Below are 25185 nucleotides of genomic sequence, written 5' to 3'. Positions count from 1 at the left end.
CTTCTGCCTCTTTGGAGAAGACTTTTAATTCAGGCATGTGTTTGAGGCTTTGGCAAGGAGCGGGTGTACTGCAATCATGCCTGCCCCTCCCTCTGGAATTTCTCTGGGCTGGACCCCACTCCCTTGTGAAGTTCCACCCATGCAGAGATTCCCCCCCCATCCCTATCTTGGAGAGAGAGTTTTATCTCTTACAAGTCTAGCAAGAACAACATCTTTCAATGGGGTGCTCTGGACCCCTGTGGGCACCCCACTTTCTGTTCCCAACAGTCAGCTGGATGGACTCCCCCCTCCAGGAGACCTGACCCCCAGGTTTCCCTTAAAACCTGATCCACAGGAGAAGGGGCTGGCATTTTAAATGCAGACTTTTCACCCTCCTCCTGGGAAAGTCCCTTCCTACAAAAGGTGGGCGGACTCTCTGCCCCCCACCTCACCTTCCATCTGGGCTTCCCTCTCTGGGCTCCCCTCTGGGTCAGACACTCCTGTGTCCCCCGAAAGGGAAGGTGACCCTGGTCCAGCTGTGGGCTCACAGCTACCAGCTAGGGCAGACTCTTCACTGGCCAGCAAAATTCCCCCCTTTTCACTCAGGTTGGGTTTGCTTCCAGCTAAAGAGATCTTGGGGCCTGTTTCCACCACAGTGTTCACCAGGACCCCAACTTCCACCTTTGGGACAGACCCCTCGGTGCACTCCAGGGCAGGCCCTGCCCCCTACTGACCTGCAACTTCCTGGCAGTCAGCAGCTGTGGTGGCCCCCCTGTTACAAGCAGGGCCGGCTCTAACTTTTTTGCCGCCCCAGGCAAAAAAGAAGAGCGCTGCCCTGCCGTACCCCCCCCCTGTGAGCGACGCACAGCTGAACCTGCCCCCACCAGCGCCACCGAAATCCTCGCCCCCCCAGCACCACGTCGCTCGAAGCCCCACCCCCGAGCAAGCCCCCGCCCCCCCAGCGCCGCACCGCCCGAAGCCCCGCCTCCTCCAAGCGCCGCGCCCCCCTCCGAGCGACGTGCCGTGCCAATTTTGCTATCAATGTGGTCATCTTTTGATCTTCAGGGATGGCATGGAGGGTGCACAGCCTCTCGGAGGTGATGAAATATTCAGCAATATTGCTGGATTCCACATACTGTAGACGCAGTCGCTCCTATTTATGGATTTTTGGGGAAGTGGAGCCAGCAGGTGGAAGGTTTTGTCTCTTCGACTCCATTACAGCCAGTTCATGCTTCTGGGCCTCCACAGCTCTCTCGTGGGCAGCCTCTTCCCTGGCTTTTTCTGCACCCACCCTTGCTGTCTCTGCCTCCATAGCTCTCTTGTGGGAAGCTGCCTCTGCCTCCACCCTTGCTGTCTCTGCCTACGTAGCTCTCTTGTGGGCAGCCTCCTCCCTCTCCCTCAGTCTTTTATGTTCATTGTCTTTCTCTTTTGCTTCCAGTCTAGCCAGCTCTAGTTTGTTAGCTGCTTCACTGGTAGTCCTTTTCCTGCTTTCTTCTTCTGGGCCACACCCCCTCTGCAGTTCACTGAAACTGGGTTGCACTCAGCTCAGGGGATTTTTAGTTAACAGAGACTTTCACAGTGCCCAGTGTTCAGCCTTTCTGGGCAATTTGCACCCTGTGCAGTTTTAGCTTCTTCAGATCTTCCTTCTTACTTATTTTGCTTCCTTTTCTGTCCCTACTTCCCTTACCCAAAATAAGCAAACAGAAAATAACAAACCAATAACCACTTTGTCTGTTCTCCAGCCACCACATTTAAAACTCACTTAAAATCACTAGCAGTACCTCAAAGCAATCAGCTGTGCACAGATCCTGTCGACTACGCCACTGTGACAGGTTGGATCACAGAAACCTCCTGGGAACTGCCATCTGATATGCCCAGACTACTTCTACCCCTGCTTTCCTTGCCAGCTTAGGACTCCAGCACCCTGTCTTGCTGAGCCAGACACGCCCGTCTGCTCCAACACAGACCCAGGGTCTGAATTACTTGCCCCAAAGCTGTAGGTTTACCTGAAAGCAGCTAACAGAAGTGTTCCTGTCTTTAACACTCAGATGCCCAACTCCCAATGGGGTCTAAACCCAAATAAATCCGTTTTACCCTGTATAAATCGTTCACCCTCTATAACACCGATAGAGAGAGATGCACAGTTGTTTGCTCCCCCAGGTATTAATACAAACTCCGAGTTAATAAGTAAAAAGTGATTTCATTAAATACAGAAAGTAGGATTTAAGTGGATCCAAGTAGTAACAGACAGAACAAAGTAAGTCACCAAGCAAAATAAAATAAAATGCGCAAATCTATATCTAATCAAACTGAATACAGATAAGATCCTCACCAGTTCCAGAATGCTCCCTTTAACAGATTAGTCTCCTTTTAGCCTGGGTCCAGCAATCACTCACACCCCTTGCAGTCACTGTCCTTTGTTCCACTTTCTTTCAGGTATCCTGGGAGGGGGTGGGGGTGGAGAGGCTCTCTCTTTAGCCAGTTGAAGACAAAATGGAGGGGTCTCCCAAGGGTTTAAACAGACTTTCTCTTGTGGGTGGAGACCCCCTCCTCACTCCTATGCAAAATCCAGCTCCAAGATGGAGTTTTGGAGTCACCTGGGCAAGTCACATGTCCATGCATGACTCAGTTTTTACAGGGAGCATCCATTGTTTACATGCTACCTTGAACGTCCTCAAGTAGACTTCTTATGTGGATTGGAGCATTCCAAGATCCATTGTCCTTTAAGTGTTTCTTGATTACGTACTTAATTTCAACATTCCTTTCTCCAGGAACTGACCAAATGCTCTACTAAGGTTATTTAGAAATCAAGCCAGTACACAGTCAACATTCATAACTTCAAATACAAAAATGATACATGCATACAAATAGGATTAATACATTCAGTAGATCATAAGCTTTACAGAGATATGTTACATGGAATATGTAGAAAAAAAACATTCTAAGCATATTTCCATAAATCACATTCTAAGCATATTTCCATAAAGCCTTATGGGAGGTACCGTCACAGCATCGTCGAGCTGTTGAGAGATTTTCAGAAAAGAAACAGTGTAAGCACCCCACTGCTTGTTGTTAATTTACGCAATCCCTGGTTCCTAGCCCCATTATACCCCATCCTCGACCGTCGCTTCTTAATCATTCATTTACCTGAGTGACGTCTTTTCCGTTCACCTTGTCAGCTGGTGACTCCCCTAAGCCATGATCGCCTTCCACCTCTAGGGGGTTGAACAATGAGAGGCCGTCACACTCATTGGGGTGCCTCACAAGGGTTTCGGGGTCGGATTCCAACATATCCATCAACGGTTGAGTCAAAGGGTCCTCCTCGGGACTGTCACTGATGTAGCGCTTTCTCCACACAAGTCCAAAGGTGCTCGGGGCTAAAACAAAATCTGAAGTTCTCACACGGGTGGTAAAGGAGTCCACGTTTCCTCTCAGCAGCCTTTCCACAATTTCTAAAACACGTGTCCTTGGTAAGAGATGGCCTCCTCTGCCCAGAGCTGGGACTTATGGGGTAATGGTGATGCACTCTGACTGGCAGAGGGTGTTGGGAGGAGTTCTTAGAGGGGTCACACGACCCACTTCCGAACAGGTCACCCCGCCCCAGCACTCACCCTGATTGGTCAAATCTCCTCTCTGGGAGGTCCTATCAGGGCAAAACCCATCCTGATTGGTAGAGGGAAGTGGGAGGAATTCTTAAAGCCACTTCCAGATGGCTCACACCGTCCCAGATCTCGCCCTGATTGGTCAAAGCTCCTCTCAGGGTGGTCCCCAGCAGCTGAAACCCCTCCTGATTGGTAGAGGACGGTGGGAGGAGTTCTTAGAGGGGTCACATAAGGCACCTTGCTTCTAGTCATGTGGCCGCCTTGACCCCGGAAGTAACACCCCCTGGGGCGGGACTTCCTGTGACAGGTGGGTGGGGTTTAAGGGGTCAAGGGGCAGGGTTAAGGGGTCAAGAGGCAGGGTTAGGGTTTTATTGACGGTAGGGCCCTTATACTACTCAGGTTTACAGGATTATACAGGTTTTGCCTTCTTCAATGATGTTAAGATTCTCCCTAGAGGTCTCAGCAACAGTTTTTGTGGGTTGCTCATTTATGCCAAGAGATCTTGAACTAGTTTCCTTGGGTTCAATAGCTGTTTCTGCTTGGCCCTCTTGAGAATCATCTACCTGCAACACAACAAAAAATAGTCTTGTTAAGTAGCAGCAGGAAGTGAGAGACGCATTCCAAGCAACCGAATACCATGAATTAGCAGACACCCGCTAAATGCAAGAATCTTCAGTGTTTATATTTATCACTTTGAAAATACAACAGTGCTATGCAGAATGCTTTACAGCAACTACCTACTCCTCACCACGTTCAAGTTTTACAAATCGCAAGTCACATAATATAACAAGGTATAGGCAAAGCTAAGGAGTAGTACACAGTAATTCCTTTTCTAGTCTATTCTTGCTCAATCACTAATCTGCAGAACTGTATTTTGAGATATGTAATTTAAGTTTAATTACTGATATTTCATAATGAATTTGTAAATGTCCTATAGTTTATTCTGTCAATATAATAGCACTTGAAAAAGTTGTTTCGTCCTGAAGCATTTACACTGGCCTGCAGAGGATATCTTGTCCAGATGTTCTGCTGTTCAACACTAGCTTTGTAAAACTGTTGAAAAATTTCACAATATTTATACCTTTGGGGTTATCTCAAATTCCAGTCCCCACTGCTATTACAATCATCCTTGTCTCCCCTGCACTTCCTACCAAATTCTGACATGATTTTAGCATCAATTAGTTAAAACTTAAGTAGTTATAAATGTGTGCTTCACGACAATTGAAATCCCAAATGCCACAGCTTCTGATAGTATAGGTAATTGGTCTCAATTCTCATCTCACTTACACTGATGTGGGTCCTGTGTGAGAGATGAGCATCAGGGCTTATCCTTCTAGCGCCAATACTTATCAAAATAAAAGCTGTTAAAATGTTGATGTCAAGTGGAAAAAGGGAAGACAGTCCTTACAGTTCCGTAATTGTAATAGTAGCTTGAGAAATATAAGGCTAAGTCTAAAAATAAATGATTTTTACCACTGAAAGCAGAGACTGTGGAAGCATTCCTTTTTAGACCTAAGAGTTGTGGAGATAGTGTGCCACCTCTCTAATTGTTCCTTCACTCTAACAGTGTTTTTCTAGCAATGGGCAAAATCTCCGATTGTGGACATGCAGTTACCAGTGTCTGGTTGAGGCTATCACAATACAAGCATTAAGACAAAGTTCAGTACCAGAACTTCTAAAGAATGAGATCAATTTTCATTCCAGTGTCCTCAATAATTAAAAGCAAAGGAAAAAAATCAGATCAAGTTTGCATAAGGACTGAGAAACGACTTCAGGGTCTGGCCCTAAAAAATGAAAACTCTGGGAACAGAATATCTCTTTAAACAATTTGTTGAAGCATGATTGTTTTTGTAGAGATTGTTATTTAAAGAATGATTTTGTGTGTTGTTTAAATTGGCTAAGTTCACAGCAATGCAACAGCAAAAACAAAATTGTTACCAACATATATTACTGGGAAAGCTAGTAGGATCATTTATTATTAAGGTTACCTGTCTCCTCCCATTACAAGACCCTGTTTTCTGCTGCTTATAACTTTACAAACTTTAATTGCTTGGGCTGAAATTTTCCATGCTGTATGTCTGCCTCATGCTCTTTTTCTTCGGGGGTGGGGGACAGAGGCAGAATTTCAGCCAAAATGGTTAAGCTATTCCCAAGAGCAAGGCTAGGGAAATCTACATTTTTCTCATATTAAAATATTCTGGCAACTTTTCTTTGAAAAGCTCCATGTGTTGGAGCAGGGACTTGCAATTTGGCAGGGAGTGGCCTTTGTGTCAGAGAATGTGCTTTTTGCCATCCCCAGGAAAACCTGCCCAAATTTGGCCAAATTAGAAGCCTTTGAAAAAAATCACAGTTCACAGACGCTCAGTAGAGAGAATTCTTCGATTTTTAGCAGCTAAAATCTCTGAAGATTTCATCCTCGCTGCGTATACTTGGATCTCGCACAGCTCTTAGTGCTAACCAAACTGGGCATGAACTATTCCCCACAGAGTGACTGCACATGTGCCATTTCCCCACAGCTCCTGGATATGAAAACACAGCACTGAGCCATCCTCACAGAGCAACTGATATGCTCCAACCCAGGCCTACAGGGGTCAACGCCAGAGTTTCCCTGCAACGGTCCTTCCCAGCTGCTTTGGGCCAAGCACCAGAACTGAGACAGGAACCTTTCTTTCCTGTACTCCCAATGACCCCTCCAAGCTGGTGCACATGCACGGTGGTGGAGGAAGATACTGGACTCAAATGCAGAGGGGACAAAAGGCAAATGTGGGGGTGGGGGTGGGAGGGCAGACTGGGACAAGGAGTATGCCAAGATTGGGACTGGAACGGGGGTGAGGGGAGGGGGCCAAGGACAGGGAGCCAGTAGGCGAGGCTAGGACTAGAAGACTATGAGAGAAGGCGGGGGTAGGGGGAAAGGAATGTGTAGGAGACACTGAGAGAAGACACAGAGCTAAGAGGAGGAGGAGAAGAGAACTGGGGCTGGCTGAACAGAGAGATTGGGACAAGGAGCCTTCATTCCAGCATATCCGAACTTTTGAGTGCTTTTGTGTGTAATCCATCTATGCACGCACACACGCACCCCCTGCTCTAGGCAGCCAGGTCTTTCAAGAAATAATCAAATATTTGTGATGAGCATTCAAGTGGGAAGATTTACCTCATTTCTATTTACCAAGTTAATGAGCACTTGGCATGAGATCACAGATTTGATCATACCAACAATTTAAAGTTTACCATTATGTCCAGATCTTTGTTATATGCCACGCTTTATTGATTGTATTTACATTGATGACCTTGTCTTCACTATATTCAGGGCAGATATAAAGGAGGTATGAATAACACGGCATATCTTCAAACTCACTTGGAGAGATAAATACATTATGTGGATTGCCCATGCCCTGCACATTCAGATACATTTTTAAGATCAGTTACCTTTTGTGATTTGCTGCCACCAGCTGTCGGTTTACAGATCTCCCCAAGATTATCTGACCTGCCTTTTCCTAAAAGTTGGGAACATGGTGACAATTTTTGCCTTTGGGCAGCAAGACGGGGACTGGTCCTTAGGTGTAGAGCTGTTCTGCACAAAATGTAAGGGTCGGTTTTCCCAATAGGAATATCAGCAAACCCTAAAAAATAAACAGCTTCTATTAACCACAGTTGCTTAAATTACTTTATTGTTCTAATCAATCTGATCTTGCTCATTTCAAGATGGAGATGACAACTGGTAATAATTTAAGAAAGTAAAATGGCATTTACTCACTGAATAAAATATAATGGGGGAATTATTAGGACTATCTTGCGTTCCTAGAATTTTATAGGTGAACTCAGGCAAGGGTGTGGATCTGTGCAACAGCAGCTCTACTAAAATGGCAAAAAGCGTTTTCCCCAAGAAAATGTTCTCTTTTTCCTTTAAAGGAACACCATTAACTGGAAAATCATTTCCATCTGAAAATGATGTCTCTTCTACTGTTCTAAGTGGAGCTGGCCAGAGGGCGACAATTCTGTTTTGCGACACCTTTCGAGGTTTCAAAATTTGTTTTTATTCTAGATTGGAATGAAAACATAAGCCTTTCAAAGGCTTTCACAAAATGAAATTGAATCAAAAACATCAGGTTTTCAATTTGGGGGCCTTCCTCCTTGCAAGAGTCCACTTTGCACCTCAGAAACCTTCCCAGCAAAAACTTGGTCTGAATCAATACATCTCCGTGAAACATTTCGGCTTTGACAATGCAGCACATTTCAATGAAAAAACATTTAGTTAAAAATGTTTAAGCAAAAATTTCCCCCCTTCCTCTCAACCAGAAGAAAAAGGTGTTTTATACTGGGAATGGCTGGGCCTAGAATCCCTCTCTTTTTGCCAGAGGTCTTTTGCAAAGTTTTTGGAGGAGTCCCAAAGTCAACAGCATGTATCTAGACTGATTTTCAAAACTACAACCTGATATTAGGATTCTGGATTTCAGAATTTTTGGCTGTTTTGCTTTTGTCATCAAATACTACAAAACTGTACAGATGGGAAGACATCACACAGACCAAAAACCAAAACCACTAGAAATTACATACATCTACAACAAAATATACTAGCCCCCTATAGCCTCAATTGTATACTAGGGCTTTTTTTTAAAGCACATGCGGCTAAACTCAGCTCTGACAAGCAGTTGAGTTAAATAGACTTATGCAACCTATACGAGGGCTGAATCTGGCCGATGATGTCCAAGTTTTTACAATGCTTCCAAGTCACACATATGACAACACGATTCTCTAGATAAGCGTGCGCGCACACACTCCCCACCAATGTGGTCTGTTCTCCTCTAAAGAGGTAACAATTACCTTTTTTCACCACCTCTGGGTGTCCGTCTGGATGATACTCTGGCTCATTCTCATGTAGGGAGATGGCAACCTCATCAGCACCTGACCAAAGGAAAGAGTCATTACCTGTACAAATAACTTTAAGGAGACTCTGGAATGCAATGATCTCAATCATTCATTTGTTAATTAAGTACATAAGATGTGTGCTTGTGCAACCACAGTAAACTATACCAAATAAAACAAAACAGACATCATGTAAAGGTTACTTTACAGAAGAGATCTCTGTTGATACCATATTTACTGTCAGGGTGCCAGGTACCCCGATTCTTTGGAATCTGCCCCTGGACACACAATGCATGGGCAACATTAATTCTGGCATTTCCTAACTTTGAAGTGCTTAACATTACCACCTTACCATTATTTTAACAATTGTTGTGTATATAATTGAATATAGCTCGTCTCAGAAATATGGATCTCTTTTTATACCGCTAGTGATTCTGCTTATTGGACACTCATGAATATTTGCTAGCCTAACTTACCCTAGCTAATGGCAGACAAGTTGTAGTATATTTTACACACTGTGGTGACCACTTTAAACGGTTGTCCTATTAGCTCTATACTTAGCCCCTGACAACTCTTGAAATGACTGAAGCTTGTGATCAATAAAACCCCAATGTATGTGTCTTAAAAAATATTTGTTAAAGTTAATCAACCCCAGCACTTCCTGGTCCCAGAAAGCTGCAACTAGTACCAGGCTGATGATAGTTAGAAAATGGAGGAACTGTCTGAAGCATGTTTCTTCAGATGCAAGTAATGGAAATTTCCAGAGGCAGGTATAAATCAGTATGGAGATAACGAGGTTAGTTCAATCAGGGAGGGTGAGGTGCTCTGCTAGCAGTTGAGGTGTGAACACCCAGGGAGGAGAAACTGCTTCTGTAGTTGGATAGCCATTCACAGTCTTTGTTTAATCCTGATCTGATGGTGTCAAATTTGCAAATGAACTGGAGCTCAGCAGTTTCTCTTTGGTCCTGACTAACACGGCTACCCCTCTGATACTTTGCATAACAGTTTAAGAGCTGCTCCTCTCTCCCTGTCTACAATCCAGAAGGACACCAAAAGCTGTTTGGAAGGACATATGTATAAACTCTAAAAGATGTCAATTTCTCCATGGTGGATGCTGAACTATCAGCCATCTATACCCAGAATGTGAATTTTCTTTGTTGTGATGGCCAGCAACGGAAAGAACAGACACACTCCAACATTTTACACTCTCATGTCTCAAACAAAGCATTGTAAGAAGTTATACACAGCACTCTAATGTTCTTTAAAAAATAGCCTCCCCTTCATCCTAAGGTCATTTTTGATTTCAAAACATAGGCATTGGAAATCTATATTCATAACATATAAGGAGACTCTGAAATTTGAGGAGACAGATCTTGGGCCAAATTCTCAGCTGGTGTGAATGGCAGAGCTTCAGAAACTATACTGATTTACACCAGCTGAGGATCTGGCGCCTCATCTGAATCAAACGTAATAATGCATGTTTTGAAAACATACTGTATAAATAAATGCATTAAGGTTAGAAACAGGATCATGATTAAGGCTATGTTTTAGTCTCGGGAATTTTTAGTAAAAGTCATGGACAGGTCACGGGCAATAAACAAAAAGTCACGGCCCCATGACCTGTTCATGACTTTTACTAAAAATACTCGTGACTAAATCTTACCTACTGGGAGGGGGGACGCTCCTGAAGACTGCGGGGGAGTGGGGGAGAGAGAACAGGGCGACGCTGTTGCTGGGGGGATGCCCAGGACCCCGCTGCCACTAGTCCCAGACTGCTGCTCCAGGGCAGCACCAGGGACCATGCCTAGTGCTGCCGGAGCAACGGCCAGTGCGGCTGGCTCCTGGGCTTCCCCAGCTGATGGGGTGGTCCTGGGATCAGCTGCACCAGCACTGCAAAATTCACAGAGCTCACGGAAACCGTGACTCCCATGAATGATTTGCAGCCTTATAATAACATTCTAGTATAGCATTTCCTTCTTAAACTACCCCATACTTGGCTTTTGCTCCTTTAATGGAGCACCGTGTTCAGCAATTTGTTTCTGCAACATTTTTTTTCCCTTCTCTAGCTGCTTACAGGATTTCATCCACGTCTTCATTTTACTGTGAGCAAATCCATTTTGCTTCTTCTGTTGAACTGTAGACTTCAGATTGTCCAACTATAAAATAAAAAATTGTTTTTAGTTGCTAATAGGAAACTTCATTCTTCTGTATAAGCATTATACTATCACAAATGGCATCTCACCTGTCATTAAAAGTTCAGTGCAACTAAAAAACCAGACAAAAGTTATAATATGCATTTGTATAGTAGATTCACTTAGTAATATACAATTGAATTATAGCAGCTTCTAATTCCAACAGAGAAACATTAAAGTCATGTTTATTGGAAAGCTACATGTGTGTAGATTTCCTTGATAGAGAAATAATAATCTAAATAGAATATTCAAAATAACCCAATGACAAAACCCAGCTGAAAAGCATGTGGTCCAGGCATGTTTGTCCACCCTATGTGCATTGGAATGCCAAAAGAAATGGATGGTGGATATCTGGCAGCCTTATAAAACACACTTCAGGATAACGTAAATATCAAGCACAGTGCTCCATTAGCTGGGCATGGAGTGAGCACTGTAACTCAGTGCCTGCTTGCCACAATACGGGCTCCACACTGTGCTACATGATTGCTTTTTCATGTGTTTATTTCTGAAGCCAGAGCACAGAACTACAGTCCGTCATTCACCACAAATGGAAGTAGAAAAAGACTGCAGGCTAGAAAATGCAGAGGGAATTGATAAGAAAAAATTCACCTGGATGGACAGGTTTAAAAACTAAAAACGCCTATCTAAATTATTAGCAAAAATAGTGCTGTCATAAGAAGAATCACTTAATTAATAATTTAGATGGAAATTCTGCATACATCAGAACTGATATGCTCTCACAAGTTGAGTGTGACATAATGAGGTAGTAGAAGCAGTTTCAAGACAATAGGGGCACGTCTACAGTGGGAAGTTTCACAAGGTATTAATTAATGTGTTCATTAACATGATGTTACAACATGCAGTGTAGACACTGCACTGTTATGTTTAATATCACATCAGTCAGTTATGGTTAACCTTAGGGGCAGAGTGAAAAGACATGTTTAAACACGGTCTAATTTGGAAGTACAGACCCTGGCAAGTAAGGTATTGTTTCCTTTGCACCATAAGTGGAGGCATGGCAATGTCTCTCTCTGGTAGGACTACTGCTGCACTTAGGTTCCCCAAACTTTCAAATTTTCCTTAGTAGTAGTTTAACATCTACTTTTAACCGGAAATGATGATCTCAAAGGAGGAAAGCATGAGAAACTAGATAGTTTATTATTATTGAGGTTTTTTTCAAGACACTGGCTTCCAGTGCTGAGAGAGTCATGTGGGTTTGGGATTTCTTTTTTGTGTGGTTGTGTACCTGGGGTACTTCCCCCGATTGTTTACAGAAGTGAGGTAGCACGCTAATCACCCTGCTCTGGGCATCGCTCAACTAAGTAGGGGTACTGAGACAAATGCTGATTGTTGGAATAGCTTGCTAGATGGCCCCAGGTGCCTGAAAGGGTGTCTGTCTACACCTTTCCGAAGAGAATTAGTACCACTTGAGGCTTTTTACTCAGTAAAGCGGGAGCCATTTTGAACATGGGAAGGGATTTCTCCTTGATGCCTTGGGACCTAGAGCATATGGAGTTTCCAAGTGTTATTCCTGAGCAGACTATGTGGGGTTCTCATCTCCTTGAGAATCCTCATGCTCCTGATCAAGCCTTCTCACAATGGAGTCAGGGCTTCAAATGGGTGTGTTTACGTGCGCATGCAGGGCACTAGTGCGCTGGTCCAACAAAGCCCCATCCCCTCACACAGCAAGGGTTGGTGGCTTGTAGCAGCAAGACGTAGGTTACCCTCTAAGACCCCTAAAAAGCTGCCCACTGAACTACTTGGACTTAGCTTGATCTTGCAGGGCTTTTCTACCACTGCACTAGTGGTCAAAGGGAGTTACTGAGAAGTGCTGGGTTTGCGGATCCAGAGAACTTACTTGAGGAGAGAGAAAGAGGTGCAAGAAGTTGAAATGAAATCAATATTGCAGAAAAATGAACAAAAATTAATGATAAAACAAAGTTGTTGGGAGAAACTGAACCGCCAACTTGTTCTGCTGGTGGACACAATTTCTGGTGGCCTGAGGTGAAGGATGGAGCTTAGTCCTGGAGCCTTCAGCAACAACACTGGTCCACCTCCCAGTTCTACAGGTGAGAGGAATCACCTCTTTGTTCCGAATGAGGAGAAAAGCTGGGCCACAGAACAGACAAAACGTGCACATTTTATCATGTTTTCAGGTGTCCCGCTAAAGACCTCCTGTATCTTTGATAGCCAGAAGTTTATAAGATAACAGATTTAATGAGATTTCCATGCTACTAATGGAGAAGTTATAGCAAATGTTATATTAGAATAGAGACTAGATATTAAAAAGGACACAAATAAATATTTTGGCTCTTAAAAGCTTAAGTATAAAATGCCTTATTAAACTATATGAAAAACTTATGTTTGTTTCTAGTAAGTCTACTTTTTCTTCTTCTAAAGCCTTGTTCAGATTCTTAAGGGTTCCATTTTCAAGTTGTAGCTCCTGGACTGAATCCTGGAGCAATTTATTGTCGCTTTTTAAATGCTGAAGCTCGGCTTGTAGTGCTTCCAATTCTAGTTTCTGAGACAAACTCTTATCTATAGTAATAAAAAAAATTAAGTGGTTAATTTGTGAAAGCAAACTATGTCAAATATGCAATATTAGCTTTTATGGGTAACACTATAAAATGGCAATATTGACAATTTTCAATTTTTCACCTAGCAATAAATTTTCTTAGTATTTCAGAATATAATTACGTATGTGTTCTAAAACTGCCTTTATTCCCAAACCATGAAATTGTATAGCTGAGACAATTTTAGCATTGCCAGAATTCAGTTTTGCTGAAAGAACATACTGCTAGTCAAACCGCTCTATGCTTCACAATTGTAACTCTGTTTCTTCAGCCCATCTTCACTGAGGTCTGATGGCTTGTACTCTGAAACTCATGGTTGACAGGTAACAGTATCAATGGCTAGATAAAGAATTTTGGTGCCCTATTTGTCCATTTTCCTATCTTCAAAATCCAGAATATATAAAAATGATCAAGGTGTTTGATGGACTGATGTATGGAGTAAAATTAAGAGACACAGACAATACAAGAGATTTCCCGTATTGCAAAGAGAATTCTATTGAATAACACCAACTTACCATATAAAACAAGACTACGCATTCCCTTCCTACAGGACAAGGAAAATTCAATGTCTCCAAGACCCAGAACTTGGTGAGAAAGAGGGGCACAGAGAGGGGAAGGGAAATGATCGCAATCAACAGTTATTTGAAATATGTCAACACATAGGATGGAGAAGGATTATTTAGGGTGGTGATTCAAAGGGGAGTGTAGCGGGGCGGTTGCCCGCTCTAGCCCTGAAGGGGTTGGAACAACCCTGCAGAGGGCTGTGGCTGGGGAAAGCAGCAAGCCTGGGTTGATTGGGGAGGCAACTACAGCTGGGCCACGCCCCCATCAGGCCACAGCTGGCCCTTATAAAAGGGCTGTGAGCCAAACACTCAGTCAATCTTCCTCTAGCTCTGAAGGGAGAGGGACCTAGCTGCTGGGGAAGCTAAGGGTACTGGAGTGAAGCAGGGCTAGGGAAAGGCCAGAGGAGCTGGGGAGCTCCAGGCTGGCAACTCCCCAGGCTGCAGGGCCTTGTCCAAGGCCCAGAGAGGTACTGAGTTGTAGGGAAAGGCAGCAGGTCCAAAGTCCCCTGCCAATGATGAGTGGCCATTACAGACTGCAGTCGGCCCCAGTGAAACAGGGCTAGACGGTGACTGGCAGTAGCCACTGAGGCAAGGTGGAGGATAGGGGGTGGGGATTCCCCTGGGTGGGAATCCCCAGATAGTGGGTTACTGCTGGGGGCAGGACCCTGACAGGGGAGGACACCAGGGTCCGGGAGGGACACGGGGGCTAATGTCGAGCAGGATGGTGACCATCAGAGGGTGCTCTGGCTAGAAATGAGCTAAGTCCCTGGATGACCAGAAGGAGGCGCCGCAGGGGTGAGTCCCACACCGTTACAAGGGGGGAAAGGTATAACTAGAGAGGATAATCAGAGACTTCTTAGAGAGGAAGAACCGTCCGGGGGTTAAGGGTGACAGCCTAGGACTCTGGGCACCCACATTCAGTTATGTTTCAATTAGGACAAGTTATTGTTGGTTGTAGTGAAGAGCTACAGCACAAACATCTTCTGACTTATTTTTTTGTTCATAATTAGTCCCTCCAGAAAACTGAGATAATGCTCCCATTTGACACCTTAAGAACCACAGATAAAAGATAGCGAAAGCAAGAAAATGGACTTCGAAGGCATTACATTTTATTAGCTAGCCGAAAGTGCTGCCACTTGCCAAGAATAAGATCAAAACGCAAAGCAGTTATTTGGATGGCCTCGTGGATTGGAGAGTGCAGAAATACTGATTAAAATGGGAGCAGGACTAGGTCCATAAATTTAATTTTGAAATCTCATTAAGTGAGGTTAGACTTCTACAGCGATAAGTGGGAGCAGTCTCCTTCTTTACAATGGCTATTTAGCAGAATGACCTGTTCTCTTAAACCTCAGTCTGCAAAATGCATTTTCCCAACCAGATAGACAAATGTAGGGAAAAGTCAAATTAGGGCTCGGCGGGTAACATTTCATCACGTTTTAGCTTGATGGAGTCCATATACAAGCTAAAGGATAATAGTTTGAGGTATATTGGTTTGCTTGGGATTTTAAAACACAGGAGCACATTGTAGTATTTAATTTGCTGACCATATAGTTTTGTTTGGGACGTATTTATTCCTCATTTTAAATCGCTTTAAAACCATATAATTTTATGAGTTAGTATATTTGTATAAAGAAGTTCCATCTCAGTTTGGAAAGAGAATTGCGTGTATTAGCTGAAAGTTAATTTAACTATATCACACAGTGGGAACTTTTTATTTCTTGGGGATGCTTCAAATCACCATTTATAATAAAGTTTACAGATCCCCCACACTGAAGTAATACTTTGTAACGGGATTTAAATAGGTAGAAATGTGTCACTCACTTTTCATCTCTTCAGAATTCTTCTGGGTCTCCTTCAGAAGGTGTTGGGTTATTTTTAGTGCTTCTTCCAGCTGATGGATTTTTTCTGATTTTTCATCAGACTGGCGGCACAGGTGGTTTTTTTCCTTCTTCATTTCCTACAACAAAACATTAGTTACAAAACAGTCAATTAAGTCAATAAACTGAGAGTAGTGTGATGTGGCATACTACCCCTCTGAGTCCCATGAAGACTCTGGAAAGTTGGGCCTTGGTTTCTAAACACTTACATGACTTAGGAACACAAACTGCACTCTTGGCAATCCTCAGAGGGCAGACAATCCTTTTGGGACATCTCCCAGCTGGCACAGATCACAGCAGTACTTAGCTGGCTCAGGATATGGAACCAGGGAGCTGCAACCAGTTCTCTGTTGCCTGCCCATAGCAGATCTTGACACAGGATAGAATCCAGCCCACAAAAACGGAGTCAGTGAAGTTAAGTGACTTGCCCAAAGCCACAGAGGGGAGTCAATTTCACTGCCAGGATCAGAACACAGGAGAAGTTTCCAGTTCCAGCTCCTGTTCTCAGACCACCCATCTCTGTGTGGATGATTCAAATATATGAAGTTGCTCTTGTTAGCAAGATAGCATTAGATGCAAAGTATTATTACTCAGTAATACCTGGGGGTTCGGGATAGAAAATTTTCTAAGCATCTTTTTTCCAAATAAGTTAAGAAAAGTTAAAATACCCCATACATCTATGTCCTACCTGGGAACTTAAAATAAAAGTTATTTCTAAGAAACCCAAACTCCTGCATTGCTGGGTAACAGATGGCATGGCACTGGTGGGACTCTCTTGGAAGCAAGCCATCATTTATTCATCTACTTACTACTAGCAGATGGGCACCAGTGCACAGAAGCCAAATTCAAGAAAAGGGAGGGTCTGGATGGAAAACAACTTAAATCCTTGCTGGCACAGCACGTCTGTATTTTCAGCTATTTAAACAAGTCACCCAAAGAACATGAATAAAACCGTTGCTGCTTCTAGTTATTTTCCTTTTGTTTCACAACCTCCTAGTCCAAAATATCCAACTGTTATACCGAAACACACACACACACACACACACACACACACACACACACACACACACACACACACTCTATCATCAATTATTCTAAAATACACAGTTGTCAAGAGACAAAATTTTTAGACAATGCTGATGGATGACAAATGTCTCAAAGCTGCATGAATTCTGAGCTTCCTGTGTTCAAAATACCAATGAAATTCAAGGGGTTTAAATGGCTGAAAGGCCCGCCCCTCTTGCTGTGACTCAGCACAAGTGGCTCTGATTAAGAAGCATTCAACAAAAATCTGGAACCAACAACCTAACATAGCTGCAAAAAAATCCCATGCTCTGATGCTGGACTTTCACAAAACCATTTACAAGACATGCATTCTCCCACCTTAACGTACATCCCATCCCATCCTTTGCAATTACAATTTGGCCTCAATCACATAGGCCATCATTAACTCTTGCTTGAATAATCGAAATCCAATGTATTTAGACTCAAATGCATCTGCCCTGAAAAATCTGCAACAGTTACAGAACACAGCAGCACACCCCCTCGGTAATACAGGTTCACTTGAGTACATCAGTCCTATGTTTCACTCACTCCGCTGATTCCCCAACAGAACACTCAATCAAATCTCAGTCTTTATTTTCGAAGTTATAAAGACCATGGGCCCAAAATACCATCTTACTCTCTCCGACTTCAGTAGCTGTGTTCCTCAGGAACAACTGTCTACACATCAGAAGTAAAACTAGCATATGCAGGAGACAGGGCTTTTTCAGGAGCTGGCCCAATACTATGAAATTCACTCCTGCAAAAACTTAGAATGACAACTAACATCACCATTTTTCATATTTATACTCCCGCCACCCCACCCCACCCCCCACACCCTTTACCCTCTGGGACAATGGCTTTCAACCTCTTTTCCATTTGCGGACCCTAGAAAATTTCAAATGGAGGCGCAGACCTCTTTGGAAATCTTAGACATAGTCTGTGGATCCCCACAGACCACGGGTTGAAAACCACTGTTCCGTTGTAACGACAACCTTTCGAGGACCCCTTAGACAGTCTGCAAACTCCCAGGGGTCTGTGGACCAGAGGTTGAAAACCACTGCTCTGGGGGATATGGGAGAAATAGAAACCTCAAATAACAGATGCTAGTCACCTTAATTATTCTTAACTCTGGAAAGCATTCCGATACAACAGCAATTGGCACAATATAAGAACTTAAAAAAAAAAAAACTCTGATCTTGCTTCTATGACTATTCTGACTTCTCTTCCCTTTCATTTTCCTTCTAATTCCAAATTAAAAGGAAAATATTTTAATCTACAATCAAGGTTTTTTTTAAATCAAAATTTACAGCCAAATCCTTTTAGTGTAAATTGGAATAACTTTATTGATTTCAATGGAGCTATGCTGATATATTCCAGGTCAGGATCTGGCTTCATAGTTAGAATTTTGATGATAATGCTAGTCTATAGTGCTTGAAAAAGTAAAAATGTACAAATCATTTTGGGGATTTTCTCTTGCTTTAAATTGATTGTGTGACCAAAAAAGTACCCATTCCTCCACGAAATCTTGGAATTAGGCAAAACACACTTATACTTAGGAAGCAGCTAATGATTCTAGAATTTCCAAATGAACTCAAACAGATATTTAATATATTTTATTTTTAGGACTAAACAAAGAGTCTTTTGAACCATACGACATAATTAGATTAGACAAATAATTCCATATGAACTGTAACCCTATCTGTAGTATGCTGGTGCAAAATAATTTTTTTAAACCCTGACCATACAACCAATTTTGTGCCTGGGGTCAGTCCACATGGAATCAATTGCAAAAACTACAAGATCAGGGCCTTATTTTGTATCACATCTATAGGTCTTGTGACAGGGTCGGGCCAGAGGGCTACAGGAGAGTGATCCTATTGGGATCCAGGAAGTGGGCGGGCCAAAGCCGGCCAAAGCCCGCCCACTGCTAAAAGATCCCCCCAGCCTTAGCGGGGGATCCACAAGACCTGGAAACCAAGTGATTTTGGGGGACAACTAATGAAATAACAGGGACAGGAGTGCGGTCAAAGGGTCCGAAGGGAACCTGAATGGGACACTGAGCAGAGAACCCCGGACAGCGCCCACTGCTCCTCGAAGGCGTCAAGGGAGTCAGTGGATGCCGCCCAGAGGAACTCTGCCCGGATGCATGAATGGACGGAGGATCAGAAAGAGGCCCCACAGTCACAGGAGACTCCATTGGCCAACCTCCTCTCCCTGGTTTTATAGATGGCCATTTTAGCCAGGGCCAGGAGGAGGTTGACCAGGAGGTCCCATGACTTTGTGGGGCCACGGATAGAGAGTGCATCAATAAGGAGGTGAGGGGAAAAGTGCAGCCAGAAACGCAACAGGATATCTGTGAAGACCCGGAATAGGGGCTGCAGCCTGGCGTACTCCAGGTAAACGTGCGCCAGGGTCTCCCTCACGCCGCAGAAGAGGCAGGTGTCCCGGGACAGGGGTGAACCGCGCCAAGTACATGCCCGTGCTCACGGCCCCATGAAGGAGCTGCCAACTGACATCCGCGGCAGGCCTTGGGAGCAGGGTGGAGTATAGGCTGGCCCACCGGGGCTCCTCGCCCTCTAGAAGTGGCAGGAGGTCCCGCCACTTTGTGTCGGGGTGTGACGCGAGAGTGAGGAAGTGCAGGGTGTGGAGCACGAGCGTGTATAGATGTTTCCTTGGCGCAGTCTGGAAACGAACCGGCTTCAAGTCGTGTAGCCGGCTTACGGTGAAAGGGCGGGGAGGCCGGTTGGGTCCACAGGGCAGGGGCCCGCTACAGGAGAGTGAGAGAAGGCAGATATATTAGCCCCAGATTAAGCAGGTCCCTTTTCCCTGGGTAAGATAACAGGGGCAGTTCCAGAAAAATCAGGAATTTTCTGGAACCAATTAAGGCAGGCAGGCTAATTAGGACACCTGGAGCCAATTAAGAAGCTGCTAGAATCAATTAAGATAGGCAGGCTAATCAGGGCACCTGGTTTAAAAAGGACCTCACTTCAGTCAGTGAAGGGTGCGCAAGGAGCTGAGAGTGAGAGGGCGTGCCGCTGGAAGACTGAGGAGTACAAATGCTATCTGGCATCAGGAGGAAGGTCCTGTAGTGAGGATAAAGAAGGTGTTGGGAGGAGGCTATGGAGAAGTAGCCCAGGGAGTTGTAGCTGTCACACAGGTGTTACATGAAACACTGTAGACAGCTGCGATCCACAGGGCCCTGGGCTGAAACCCAGAGTAGAGGGCAGGCCCAGGTTCCCCCCTTCCCCCTCCCCCCTATTGGATATAAGAGGAGTCAGGGTGACCAGACAGCAAGTGTGAAAAATCGGGACAGGGGGTGGGGAGTAATAGGAGCCTATATAAGAAAAAGACCCAAAAATCGGGACTGTCCCTATAAAATCGGGACATCTGGTCACCCTAAGAGGAGTTGACTTGGACTGTGAGTCCCACCAGAGGGGAAGGTCCCTGGCCTGTCCCCCTGACCCAAGGTGGGTCAGCAGAGACTGCGGGGATTGTTCTCCTTCCTTTTCCCCATGCTGGCCAGTGATGAGGTTAGCTGAATGAACGGCAGGTTTGAGCCACAAAAGTGTCCAAACTGAGGGCTGCCGTGAATCTCTGAGGTGAGCAAATCCGCCAATAAGCGCAGGGCCCACCAAGGCAGAGGAGGAACATTGTCACAGTCTTAAGATGGTCCAAAAAAGGACAGCCAGATTAAGACAGTATCGAAACACAACTTCTGGTGGAAATACACTATTCTCCAACACACAGCTTGCAGAGTTCCCCTGTGAGTCAGTAAGGCCTAAATGGCACCAGTTCTTACTGATTTCCAGTTTAATTTATTAATTATTCCAGTTGCCCCTCTGATTTCTTTACCTCAAAGTTTCTCCTCAGCTCATTTTCCTTTGACTGGCTTGCCAGTAAAGCCCGTGCTGCTCTGCACATCTTCTGTGTCAGCTCATTGGAGTTGTTTTCCAAATGGTGTTTCTGGGCTATTGCCTATGAGGAAAACACATCACATTTTATTTGTAGTCATATTTAATCTATTTGAAAAAATTAAAAATTCCTGATGTCCCTTTAAATGATGAGCTCCAAAGATATGTTATAAAACAAAGCAAAAAGAATAAGCTATGTTCTGCTTCCTCTTACAGAAAGAGAACTTTGGAGTAACTGTTGACTTCTGCGTTGTATAACTAAGAGCAGAATTTGGCCCTAATCCTTGCAACTCAGCATGATGGCTTTAAAAAAGTACAATTAAAAATAGCCCAGATATCTGAAAAATCCATCCTCCTTTCACTGTCCAGTCCCGGGTTCTAGATTCTGTATCATACCAAAAACAGTACATGTTAAGGTAACACAAATCTTTAACTCAAGACTGGGCAAGGTTATGAAAAATATTTTCAGGCACATTTTCAAGTATATAGTTGTAATGTATAAATATATTCATAATTTAAGCAATATTTATAGTACAGTCTGTTAATGATTGGGAATCCTAACCAGAGCTTTCTTTTAAGTTCAATCATAAGGGCAGCAGATTTAACACTTGCTCTCAATTTTTTTTAACGTAACATATTTTGTCAAAGCAAGCACCTATTAGGTTTAGAAGATGCTTCCCCATTCCCACTCAGTCCTCAACTGCTCATTTGAGAGGTAACATTTAGCTGTTGGACTGATGATCAGCTATCACCAAATATGCCATTGAACAGCCAACAAACAGAAAGGATCAATACCAAACTAGACTCAATTCTGTACAATCCAAATATCAAGAGATTGACAAATTACTCTACCTTTTCCACTTACTATATATTCAAGGAATAGGTTACATGTTCTTAAAAACCAGTATTGGTACACCTTAATTCCCCGTATTTATGGACCAACAAAGACATTCAGCTTGCACCTCTGTCTCCAGAACTACATTCTTCGGGGGTAAGGGAAATTAGTGTAGTGCTATGCTCAATCTTAAATATATCACCTGACTTTATATCACTATCTAAACCAGGAAGTTAACAAGACCATAACTGTAACACCACCAAATTCTAACTGGTTTTCAACCTTTTTAATCTGTTTTATATCTGTCATAAGAGCTCTATAGTACTCCAAATTAAAAAGGAAGTAAATTTATTACCAACATCAAGAGAGAAAAAAATGAGAATGAAATAATTTAGTTCCATTCTAGAAAGGAGTACGCTTTTCTGGATAAAAACCTTTAGACGTCCAAGTTTCAGTATGAATCGAGTGTTTCAAGAGTAAACATGGAAAGAAGAGTATGTGTAGTGGTTAGTATTTTCTCCTCTGTAGAAAATGTTTGATTAATGTGCTCACACAGCTAGGATGACACATAGCTATGCCGGACAGCTATCGTGGACAAATTTAGAACCTCTGTATTAAGTCAGTGTAGACCATGTGTATCAAAAATAAAAAAGCAGTTTTCTATTAGAGAGTGTGGGTAGAAAAGAAGCAGTGCTCAAATCCAAACAAGGCTAAAGGGAACGGTTCCAGGGCATTACCCCCAAACTGCCTTTGGGCCCATCTGCTACCTCAGTTTACCTTCAATCTTGCATCAAACCAGCTATCACATGTGGCGATTTTACAGTAGTGCTCTCTTCCAGTTTGGTTTATTATCATAACACAACACTCAAACATACCCTTACCAGCCTCAATTATTCCTTTCCATTTCTAATGCCTCAAGTTTTTCCAGGTCTTTATCAGAACATGCCCATCCCTGCAGTCCAGCCCCTCTCCTAGCTGGGATTTCTGCATCCTGCAGGTCCATCAATGGAGGCTTATCCCTGCACAGTTTCCAGTTCCTTGTAAATCTCTTCCCCCAAAAGTCTTCTGCCTTAGAGTTCTGGAAAATTGTCACCTGTCCTCTTCACAGGCTCTCTGCCTGGGAACTAAGGAGAGAGAGAGTGTCTCTCTGAACTTTTGGGGCGTGGGGGGGGAGGGGTCTCTCTCTTGAATGACTACAGGCTGCCATGCATCTAAACCAGCAGGCCTGGTTTAGATGAATGCTTCTGTCACATGACCCTTGTATTCATTCCCATCATACAGGGAGATGGGCTAAACCTGAGAAAAAGTGCAGCTGTGCCCCAGTCTTTTAATGGACCAGCTCACCCTGTGACAGGAACATATCGCAGCTTGCTCTGACCTGGGATGTATTTAGTTGCACTTAAATATTAGTCATGTCTAGAGCTTTAAACACAAAAAAGAGGACAGTTAAATTTTTACATAAAATAAAAACTCAGCATCACCACTTCCATTTGAATAGTTCAGATATTAAAAATCCTACGTTGTCAAATTCTGCCCGTAGACCACGGTACTCATGCTTGGCTTGCTGCAAGTCCTGGTTCAGTATGATCTCCTTGGCCTGCTGAGCCACTGTCTCTAAGGCACGGAGCTGACGTAATACTTCCTAGAAATGTAGAAGATGGGGGAGGGGGAGGGAGGAGGGGAGAGAAACACACTCCTGTTACATGTTTCTAGTCAAGTTACTATAACTATTAACACTGGAAAACATGGGGGAGGGACTGTAAATAGTCTCTGTAAATAGTTACTAATTACACTAAAGCCCTCTCTTACAGAAGCAAAAAGAGTTTAAAAACCATTTTTAAGTAAAGCATAAATTCTGTTATGGCCACTAATGGCCATGACTCAGTTTGGCCAATCAGAGTAGCCTACTGAATCTGTTACACCAATACAGGTGGATCAAAAAAATACTAGCAAATAATGGAATGAAGCTTATATATCAATTCAAAAGTAGATCTCCATAACAACATTGAGCATTACAACTAAGCAACCAGACTAATCCCCAATAATCATGATCCTTTGGGGGAAAAAATTCCCTTCTTTGCTATGATTACATGTTTAACTTACTGCTGTAAAAATGTTTTTTGTGAGGAAACTGCCTTAGTTTTTTTCATTTTGACTTACCATAAGACTGAGTAGCAACAGAAGCTTGGTAGAGGGGCATTCACTCCTCCCGCCTCAGTTCTGGGGGAGCAGAACTTCACTAATGCACACCTCCTAAGATCCTTAGGAATCTAGCCCATCTCCTGCAATCTTTAGGAGATGCAAAGTAGATATCCATCCAGGTATAATTAGTTTTTGAGGCTTCTTCCCAGCCCCACGGTCCTTATGGTTGGGGCTCTACATGAATTTGAGAGGGGATTTATGTGGGGGAATAGGGCTATGAGGGGCACAGGACTTTTAGTAGAGGGTGTTGAGGTTGGTAAGGAAAAGAGAGAGCTAAGTGGGGGAGCAGAAAGTGGAGGAAGATAGGGAAGGGAAAGCACTAGTGGCGTCTCCTGGCAACAAACCTCTCTGCCAAACTTCTCTTGGCAGCAGTTGCAGGACTCCCCTCTAACAAATCACAGCAGGTTTGTCAGATGGAGAAGGTAGTGAAGTGCTAGTGCTTCCCCTCTGCTTTCTCCTAAGCACCCTCCTATCCTCCAGCAAGACACCTGCTCCATCCCATGTCCTCAAGTACCCCCACAGCCTGTTCCCACTCTCATTGCCAGCCAGAGACCCATCCTATGAAGTCCCCAACCCTTTTGGATCCCAGTGATCCATTTCCCCAAATCTTTATGTCTCCCCCACTTACCCCCAGCCTCTCTGCCCTCATACCCTTTCCAAAGGCCCACTCCTACCCTGGGCTGGCCTGCCAGGAGCAGAAGAACGCAGGTGGGGAGGGTCACACTCAGGAATAAGTGAGCCAATTACTAGCAAAATGTTCACACTTTTTTTCTGATTTTTTTTATCATCTAACAATAATTTGGGGGGGAACAAATTGGTAGCCTGCCTGCCCAGCCTACCTTGAAGAAATACGGATTCACTTCCTCTTACCAAGTTATAACCACCAGACTACTATTATCAACAGGTAGGGAACATGGCTCTAGTCAATTTAATTCGTGGTAGGCCAATAAATTGTTTCACTAACAAATGCAGATCCATCCAGCTGCCAAACTAAAAGAAAAGAAAAAATCCAAATAAAAGTAGCAAGGGAGAGTGTGACAAAGGAGAAAAAAATGAAAGCGGGAAGGTCAGAGTGGAGATACTGAAAATATTTTCCCACTAACTTACCCTCAATTTGAATACGAGCTACTAAAATTTGCCCCTTAGTAGCAAAATCAGAATATCATGTTACAAAAAAGTTATTTTCCTTACACTAACTGGTTTCTTTTGAGATGTTTTGGCTACATGGATCCTGCTCTAGGTGTGCATGTGCCCCATGTGCATGAGATTGAGTTCTTTTGGGTTGACAGTGCACCGTGTAGCATCAGCAGGTATCTTAATATGCACGCACACACACACGCACCCCCCTCACACACACATAACACCTGTGGGCAAAGCAGGCCCAGCCACTTCTCAGTTTCTTTGCCAATACAGAATCCCAAAACTAATGGATTTCACAAGAGTAGAGGAAGAGGACTGGTCATGGGGTCCATGTGGGCAGAACAGCCAGAAGAACCAGAATTACTGTAAGGTAAGTAATTGGAGTTTTGTCTCCCAGTATCTGT

The 25185-nt window shown here is 43.7% G+C and overlaps 1 protein-coding gene across 3 annotated transcripts in view; it reads right to left on the bottom strand.

Moving 5' to 3' along the window:
* The window catches only part of LOC135876804 (centromere protein F-like), a 104462-nt gene that overhangs the window by 68547 nt on the left and 10730 nt on the right, over positions 1 to 25185 (bottom strand). For all 3 annotated transcript variants that reach the window (XM_065402143.1, XM_065402145.1, XM_065402144.1), the window contains exons 4-6: positions 22959 to 23081; positions 20546 to 20668; positions 15594 to 15729 (exon numbers count right to left, since the gene is read on the bottom strand). In XM_065402143.1, the coding sequence (XP_065258215.1) occupies positions 15594 to 15729; positions 20546 to 20668; positions 22959 to 23081 (382 nt within the window). The remainder of the gene's footprint in view (positions 1 to 15593; positions 15730 to 20545; positions 20669 to 22958; positions 23082 to 25185) is intronic.

Source organism: Emys orbicularis, chromosome 3 (assembly GCF_028017835.1).
Source record: "Emys orbicularis isolate rEmyOrb1 chromosome 3, rEmyOrb1.hap1, whole genome shotgun sequence".
Taxonomy (NCBI): Eukaryota; Metazoa; Chordata; order Testudines; family Emydidae; genus Emys; species Emys orbicularis.
The sequence above is the reverse complement of the archived record's forward strand: the minus strand, read 5'-3'. Positions and strand labels throughout refer to the sequence as shown.